This window comes from Phragmites australis, chromosome 10 (genome assembly GCF_958298935.1).
Source record: "Phragmites australis chromosome 10, lpPhrAust1.1, whole genome shotgun sequence".
NCBI lineage: Eukaryota > Viridiplantae > Streptophyta > Magnoliopsida > Poales > Poaceae > Phragmites > Phragmites australis.
Window position 1 is genome coordinate 30,217,650 of NC_084930.1, and position 9,339 is coordinate 30,226,988.

The window sequence follows — 9,339 nt, forward strand, 5'->3', positions numbered from 1 at the left end:
GTCAGACCAGCAATCCGCCACGTGGCACCTCCCGCAGGGTTCATCTCCGCGAGGTACGAAAAAGATTAAGTTCCGGGAGAGGGCGCTCGAGGCCACAAACGGTGGTCCCCGAGTACCCGGGTTCCCCGATGATCTGCGAAGACTAAGTGACCGGGAAGAGAGTGCTCGGTGTAGGAAACATGCCCTTAGGTTGATTGCCTAAATTACATAAGGGCATGTATGTTATTTTGGTGATTAATGACAATATAGTCAATAAGACTAACATGTTTGTCAAGTATATGCTTTAGTAGGTCTCATGGATGCAACAAAAAAGAAGTTACCGAAGCTGGAATAAAGAAAGGAATGAATTGGACTTGTTCCATGAATTTTGATGTGATCAAATGGGTTGGATTTCTGTATAATTTTGTAGAGTTCTTCACAAGCTTTCAATAGAGCCCAAGATCATCAAAATCGGAGTTCGGAGCGAAAAGTTATGCCCAAAATACAAAACGCAGTTGTGCTGAAATTTGCCTCACCGGATTATCCGTTGCTCACAATGAATTTTGATGTGATCAAATGGGATGGATTTTTGTATAATCTTGTAGATCTATTCACAAGCTATCAATAGAGCCCAAGATCATCAAAATCGGAGTTCGTAGCGAAAAGTTATGCCCAAAATACAGTTGTGCTGAAATTTGCCTCACAGGATAATCCGGTGATCAAAATCAACATAACTCCGGTGCTTCAGAGGAATATCCGGTGCTCAAATCAACATAACTCCGGTGCTCAAATCAACATAAGTCCGGTGACCACCGGAGCTTTTCCAGCAGAGAAAATTTTCGGAGAAAAACAATTTTGTACCCACCGGATTATCCGGTGAATGCATAATATGAACACCGGACTATTTCTTGCAGAGAGCATTGCTTAGGGCCACAGTGGAAAATTACGTTCACAGGATTATCCGGTGACTTAGCTGGCAGACCACCGGAGAAATGTTGTGAAGAAACTCAGACAAATTGAACTCACCGGATTATCCGGTGCTAGCAAAAATATCACCGGAGTATTTCTTGCAGAAGGTTCTGAAATTCGAAGGGTCGGGTGAGTTGTACTCACCGGATTATCCGGTGTTGACTGTTGTTCACCGGAGTTTATCACCGGACAAATGTTGCCGTGCAACGGCTAGTGACAGCTGGCTCTGGGTTTGAACCCACCGGACTATCCGGTGATCTTAAGGATATAGCCAGCGGATTATCCGGTGATTACAGTAAAATGAGAGTGGTTAGCCAACGGCTAATTTTTGATCTCTAGGCTATAAATACTCCTCCACTCAGTCATTTGAAGTGGCTGGAGTCCAGAGAAGTTCATGTACACTTGAGAAGACATCCAAGCCACCAAAGTGCTTAAGTGATCAAATCCAAGGCGATTAAGCACACCATTAGAGAGTGATTAGTGCTTGTAGGCCTAGAGAGAGTATAGCTAGTTGATAGCTGCATAGAGAGTGGATCAAGGAGTGATCCTAACTTGTACCAAGTGGTACGCCGGCACCTTGGAGTCTTGGTGACTCGCCGGTAAGCTTGTTGACCCTCCGACTTGGTGTGGAGAGGCGGCAAGGTATTTGTGCGGGGACGCGGAGACCCTTGCCTTTGTGGCTCAAGCTCCAAAGTGATCACGGCGGCGAGGAATCGGAAGAGAGGCTAGTGGTGAGACCTTGCCTTGGTGGTTTGGTGGCTCATCCGGGTAGAGGCCTTGTCTTTGTGACTTGGTGGCTCAAAGGCCGTGACCGGGTGCCGACCGGGAGCATATCCTTTGTGGAGCTCCAACGTGGACTAGGGGTGGCTTTCATGCCATCGAAACCACGGGATAAAAATCCTTGTGCCGAGTTTGTTCTCTCTACCCTCTTTACACTTCCGCATTTACATTCTTGCAATTTACCTTACTAGATAGGTTGCAAGTTTCCTTAATCGGTAGAGTAGACACGCTAGATAAACCTAGAGCACATTTAGATATAAATTGATATAGGTTTATCTTGTGTTATTTTTTGAGCCAGTTTAGTTCTAAGTGTCCTAATTCACCCCCCCCCCCTCTTAGGACGTCACCGATCCTTACACTCGGGGAGGTGAACAGTGACCCCTGAGCACCTAAGTCCCCCGACGAACAGGAAAGCCGAGTACCGGGAAGGGTGTGCTCGGGGCAGCGAACAGTGGCCCCCCGGGCACCCGAGTACCCCGAGGACCCAAGGGAGGTAGTTCCGGGAGAGAGTGCTCGGGGCTGCGAGCAGCGGCCCCCGAGCACTCGGTTTCCCGAGGACCCGAACAGTCAATTCCGGGAGAGAGTGCTCGGGACCATGAACAGTGGCCCCCGAGCACTCGGTTCCCCGAGGACCAAGAGAGGACGTTCCCGGGAGAGAGTGCTCGGGGAGGTAAACGGTGACCCCCGAGCACTCGGTTCCCCGACAGCCCAAGACGTCCTTCGTCGGTAGCCCCCACAGGGGCCCAGCGGTGAGGTGTCAGCCTGTGAAAGGCCCGATACCGCATTTAAGAGTACGCGTGGTCTATCACGTCCAACTGCCCCCGCCACGCTCGATGTCAGTCCCTGCCATATCCTGGCAGAAGGGCGTGGGAACATTTAATGCGCGGGTCCCATCCCGCGTCATCCGGCTCGCCTCGGGATAGCTTCGCAAGGCCCGAGGCGCCCTGTCTGCCGCCCTCCTGTGGCAGGCGTACAAGACCGAACGGGCACTCCGGGCCGCTCTGCGGCTGCCCGGTGGACCCTCTCCACGGCGCCCGTTGCCAGCGCCATTATGGCGATCGAAGACCAGGCGGGAGGCGCATTTTCAACCCCCTGTCACTTCGCGCAGAGGTCATGATGACTCCCTTTCTATTTATGGCGCCTTGGAACTCGTGCCCTCCCTTTCGGGGCACGCTACCGCCGGCGGGTATTTAAAGCAGCTGACAGGCACGGATAAAGACGATCGAAGGTGAACTAAAGCACAGAGGACGCTCGAACTCTCAGACTCTTGCCCAGAAACCGAAGAACATTTCGTACAAGCATAGAAGCCGAAGAACAAGGAGCCCGAAGCTCTAGGATAGACAGACACTCTTGTAACCAGCAACATTCCTGAGAGACATTCTCAGGGCATTTATAGTATCCACACAGGAGTATGGTATTACGCTCAGTGCGATCCGAACCTGTCTAAAAATCCCTCCAGTGCATTTACTGCGTTCTGCATTAGATCATTCCGCACCACCAGCCATTGCATTCATACTCATTTATTTCTCCAGCAAATATATTCAGAATCATCCCTCCGGTCGAATCTCAAAACGGGGTCCCTCTGGATCCCTGCGATAGGAGTTAACCCTCCGACAGCAGTGACTCCGAAAAGAATAGTGTTTGATCATTTGTATTGACAGATGCAACGAGCATGTGAAGTTGTTTGGTTGCCTACATGAGTGAATGCAATGATCCTGTATCTGAGACTAACAAGTGTGCCCGTTACAGCACTGTAGCAGATACAATGTATCTATCGAGCAAAACTCTAGAGAGAAACTCAATTCGGATGTATCCACCGGATCAGACTCCAACTATATAATTACACTAGAACAGTGTATGCAGGCAAACATCCTTCTTCGTGAGAATATACATACTGGCAGAACCAAGATGCTCCTAATATGAGCAACCAAATACATTCTAAGACCATCTCCAGTATATACTTAAAAATTCATCCCTTATAATACTATTACAGCATCCCCTAATATTATTATAGTATCTCTTTTTTTTCATCTTCAATAGTTATCTTATTTACTACCTTCTATAATTTTTTTTTTACATAGTCCTAAGCGAGAGAATCCTCAAATTTAAAGTATCTTTTCTCTCTTCACAGTACTGTAGCACTATTGTAAGACGGGCTTTTGTGGGAAGGAGATCGTATCGGGTATTGTAGCACTCTATATTGTCGGCTGGAGTTGGCGTAAGGAAATGTGTTCGTCCAGGCTTGCCACAGCGGACAAGAGCCAACTCATGTCCAACTCGCATCCTAATCTCATAGGGGAGGTTTACAAAACCGTTTGGGACATAAAAATTAAGATCAAACAGTAACCGAAAAATTATGGTTATCGCGATAACCGCTCAAAATTCGGTAATAATTTTCTCAAAATCACTCGATCAAATTTGAAATTCGGACCGAATCAACCAAACTGTAACCAGTCAGTTTGCACCAGTAACTGACCGAATTTAGCAATTCATCGAGCGTATTTTCCAAAGTTTTCGCATTGTCAATAACAGTTCATTTTTATCGGTAATCTTTTGGTTTTAACGATTTATCGAGCAGTTTTCTCGAATTTTTAGTGAAGTTAAAAAAACCAAAAAAGGCTCAACCTTTTAAAATTAATAACTAATTCGTCTAAGCTTCAAATCAAGTGAAATAAATTCTGTTGGTTTCCTTGTAATATGACCTACATGATAAAAATATTTATACTCATAAAAAAGTTTACTATTTTCTGTGAGAAAATATGTTTGCTAAATCAAGTAAAATGTGTAGTTTACTCTTTGCTAATCCAAAAATCATGAAACCAATTTTGTTAGTCTTGTTACATGATCCTATGTCTTTTAAAAATACATGAACTTATGAAATAGTTATTGTTACATGTAGGATTATGTAAATGTGTTGCAACTAGATTAATTCATAACTAACCCATCACACCTCCAAAATTAGTGAAACTACTTTTATTAGTTTACTTATACTATTTTTTATGTAGAAAAAATAATGGTAGACATGAAAAAATTAATTACAATATTGTTTTCTTAACATATTCACTTTATGCTTGTAAAACTTTGTAAAAATTATGGAGAAATTAATAAAACTCTAAATGAAGTGAAACCAATTTTAAAGATCCTCTTAAGATACATCATAAAAAAAATATGTGTTTATATGTTAAGATTTTCCTTAGTATAAGTTAATAAATGAGCTGCGCACTTCAACTTTTTTTTTTTTTCAAATTTCCTGCCTATAGAATATGATGCAAACGATATTATTTTTGAAATTTTTTCACAAAAGATTTTAGAATTTTTCTAGTGTTTTAGGATTTTTGATTTTTTTATTTTTAATTCAAATTCGATTACCGAACTGTTTGTATTACCGGTATGGCTCGGTAAGATTGGTAACTACGAATTTCGCTCGGTAACCATCGATAAGTTGAACTCTGCTCATAGGTCGTTAGTCATCTGGAGATGTGAAAACGCTGAAGTCTGAGAGACTGAGACTACCAAACTTGGGTTTATGTCGACAAGTGTATCCTGCATATTCTCGAAGACAGTAGGAGCGTGTTTAAAATGGCAGGTATTTTGATGGAATCGTTGCAATTGTTCCAAACAAACCCTTCAGGAAAGCCAATAGCCGGCAGAACTCTTCGCGAGCAAGAAAAACCATGCATGCACATATGCCTCTTTGTCCGATATATTTCTCTTGACACTTGGATGAGCAGCTTAAATATATGCAGAGCGTAGGGTGTTGGTTTTTTGCATCTCATTCGAGATGACCATAATGTCCCTTTCTGAAGATAAGCCACTGGGGTGAGCAATCCAGATGGAGATGATGCTTGTGCAAATTTTCAACTTCGAATATAAGCACCTGTGAATGGGTCTCTTTCTTGGTGCTTGAGTGATTCTTAAGTTTGGCTGCGCAACTCTGATTTGAAACTTCAACTTTTTTTAGGATTGAAAGAGAAGAATGCTATTTTTTGACCAAGCATACTTTCCTCCTATCTTTCCCTGCTCCTTTCTTGTTTGCATTCCAATGCTAAACAAGCTATAAAGTACCTTACACTGAGTTGCACTGATCTGGGGCTAGGAATGGAATTAGTCAAGAATTCTCAAATTATGTTTACACCAAGCTATATGATTTTTTAAAAAATGGGGAGGACTCTATGAATTACCTTGACCGTTGATGAACATGTGTTCTTTTATGTAGCAAACGAAGCCATATGACAAAACATAATTACATAACAGAAGACGGCATCTCAAGTCTACACAAATATATTGCTTTAAGAGTTGTGGAGTACACTATCTTTTCCTCTATTAGATAGCGTAGGAGGACTACTGGAAAATAGACTTCTTACAACAGTAATCAAGTACTCCACAGTTTTGAAACATGAAAACAGAGACAAAGATTTGGAATGGCTAGAGAAATTTCAAATTCAGTAGTAGCCAACAGTTACATAATACATTACACTTACACCTTCAACTGGCCTTGCCGGAAAAAAACAACCGGCGAAGCAACCAGGAGATCACTAAATATAGCAAGACTAAAGCTTAAACCCTCCTTGATGACCACTACGTACGACGAACTCCTTAAACCCTACTCGCAGCCGCCGCGGCCGATGTCTAATATTCCATCAGACTGCTGCCGCTGCGAACTAATAAATTATAATAATTGACGAAAATTACACTGCTTAATTGAGCCTATGTTTGGCTTGATCACGACAGGATGGAATCCCAGTCGATCTCCCAAGATGGGTACTTGTTGAGGTGGAAGGCGTCGGACTCGTCCCACAGCGCCTCCGTGAAGTCCAGGCTCGCCATCTCCGGGATCGGCGGTGCCGGCTCCTGCTGCTGCGACGGTGGAAGGAGGGGAGGAGGCGACCCGGCGGAGTGCACCGACTCGTCCCCCTCTGTGGTGGTTGACGTGGACGGTGAGGCCTTGGGCGAGTCCGGGGAAGCGCTTCCCTTGGACGACGCGGGCGCGGCGGCAAGGTTGTGGCAGATGGCGGTGAGCTTGGCATCGACGGAGGCGTCGAGAGGGCCCGCGAGGTGCGCGCCGCCCTGGCGGAGGGAGGGGAAGTTGAGGCACGCGGCGTCACCGCGGAGGCGGAAGGCCGCCTTGTCGTAGGCGAGCGCCGCGTCCTCAGCGGAGTCGAAGGTGCCGAGCCACAGCCGTGTCCGGTTCCTGGGCAGGCGGATCTCCGCCACCCACTTGCCCCAGTGCCGCTGTCGCACGCCGCGGTACAGCTTCACGGCCGACGACGGCGCCGCCCCGGCCTGCTTCATGGGCTGCGCCCGCGGGCCGAGAAACGACGCTGCCAGGCCCCTCTGCTGCTGCACCAGGAGTTGCGCCTGGATCTGCTGGAATTGCGCCGGCCCCAGGTGGGTCAGCCCCGCCCCCGTCGCAGCATTCACCGGTGTCGGGTACGCCGCCGGCGAGGCGTACGACGAGGAGGAGAGCGGCAGAGGCGGGAGCTGCGAGAAGGAGGTAGCGGTGGGAGCAAGCGGGGGTGGGAGCGCGGCGTAAGAGGAGGCGGGGAAGTAGTACGAATCTTGAGGCAGCGCAGAGGAGTAAGAGTGGTGGGAGAAGGGAGAGGTGGAGGTGGATGAGGTGGGCGAAGAAGCACTCCTGATAAAAGGTTCGAGTGCTTTCATGAGCTCCTGGTCTGAGGAGGACGAGGAGGAGGAGCTCAGCTGGTTTGTGGACAAATCTATGGCTGTCATTAGGAAGATGAGCAAAAGACTACTAAAACTAAAAAAATCGAATCTTTTTTTGCACAACTGAAATGTTTTAAAAAAGAAAGAGAATTTCGAAAAAAAAGGGGCCTGTTTCCTCAATAAAAGCGAAGAACAGGGATGATCAATGGGTTGGCTTGGTTTGTGCAGCCTGAAAGGGGATTGTAAAAACAACCCTTTATGGCTGCTAAAAGGAAAGAAGTTAAACGAAAAAGAAGCTAAAAGAAACCAAAAGGTTCTAGAAACACAGACAAGAATCCAGGAGAGAAAAAAGGTTCCCTGGATCTCTGTTCTCCCTACTAGCAGGAAGAGGAAGAAGAAAGGTTGAAATGAGAGCCCCAATCTTTTTCCAGGAACACGTTCTTGCTTGATCCAATAACACCCGCAAGAAATGCTCCCGAAAAAGGCTTCCTTTTACCTGCCTAGCTTGTACGAGGAGCAGAGAGGGTTCAGAGAACAAACCTGTTGCCACCGTGTCCGCGGTGGCGCGTCGTCGCCGTGGTGTGTGGTGGTGGATCGCTCAGCCTCACCGGGGAAGTGGAGTGGGTCGTGGGAAGGGAAGGCTTGTGTGCTCGGAGGGGTGGGTGGTGTGGGGGCTGAGGCGTCTCTCTTGGGGGAATGGCGGCCTCCGGCGTGGGGGTTTATATAGCGCGGGAAGTCGCTGCCGCAGGGGTTGCGAGTTGCGGGGGTGAGATGAGTCGTGGACGAAACTTCGCGCGGTTACTAAATGGTGCTGTCACTGGCGGCGGGCCCGGCTGGTCAGTTTGGTAAGCTCAGGAGGGTGGTTTCTGAGCAAATTACAGTGACGCCATGTGTGATGTTGCGTTTGGCTGTAGAGCGGATTGAGATGAACTTTGGTTGGAAAGTTTAAAAAGAGAATATTATCGTAGAAATTTGGATGCAACTCCCGCATTGGTGCATGAAAACCGTGCAGCGAATCAAATTCTAGCTTGAGAAAAGGAAAATACAAGGGACAGAATTTTCGCAATTTCCAGTGCCTTGTGGATACGCAGGATACTGGTAGTGTCGGTAGTGTCGGTAGTGTCTAGTGCTACCATTTGGTTTCAGCTTCACAAGAGTGACAGTGAGTAACCGGGCCTCAATTTCTGCGGCCATCTGCAGCTCCAACGCCGTGCAAACTGTACGCGGAACGGGCGTACGATTCACCCGTTTCGCTCTCTGTCACTGTCGTCGCACTCTGCGAAATCACGTGGTGATAGCAGGTAAGCTCTGGCTGGTGACATACATAAAAGCCCCAGGAATTCAAAGTAGAAATTGCCATCCATTGCAAGTATCCTTTCTCCCACGAAAAAAGAGAAGAGATTGCCATCACAAATAAGCTCGCGTCCAGCTCTACAGAAAGCAACGTCGCGAGAATTCACGCGGAAATGTGCCGAAATCGACACGCGAGCACGGACCCGATCAACCGAGAGCCCCGGCCGGACCCGGACGTCGACGTCGCGACGGCAACAGGGCGTTCCGGGGCTATTGACCGAAACCTGCGGCGCGGATGCGTGCCACCTCCGCGCGTTCGCTAGCCGAGCAGAGCGAGATGCGCTGTTTCGCTCGCTTGCACACTACACCCGCGCGGCAGATCGATGTGAATTTCCCACCAGACGAAACCAGATCAGGCGCGTGCAGATTGGCGTGCAAGTTGCACGCCGCTAGCAGGAGTGGGAGCGTTGTGGCCGCCGCGGCGTGGCCGCGGCGTGGACGCGAGCCGGCATGGCTGAGGTGCGTGCGGCCTCGCTGCCGGCCGTTCCGCGGAGCAAGTTGGTACTTGATCGCAGAGTTAATTGGGAACGTTGCCCCCGAATTACGGATGTTCCATGCTCAAAGAACTGGAAGTTGAGGAATAATATCAGGCAT

General features: G+C 47.7%; 1 protein-coding gene across 1 annotated transcript; it reads right to left on the reverse strand.

The window, feature by feature from the left end:
- Positions 1–6,141: 6,141 nt before the first annotated feature.
- Positions 6,142–8,097, reverse strand: LOC133930656 (ethylene-responsive transcription factor RAP2-13-like). The gene has a single exon (XM_062377348.1). The coding sequence runs from the start codon at positions 7,456–7,458 to the stop codon at positions 6,451–6,453; it is 1,008 nt and encodes a 335-aa protein (XP_062233332.1). The 5' UTR covers positions 7,459–8,097; the 3' UTR covers positions 6,142–6,450.
- Positions 8,098–9,339: the final 1,242 nt, after the last annotated feature.

Excerpts from the sequence above, each read along its gene's own strand:
- LOC133930656 (XM_062377348.1), bottom strand. The coding sequence starts at position 7,458 with ATGACAGCCATAGATTTGTCCACAAACCAGCTGAGCTCCTCCTCCTCG.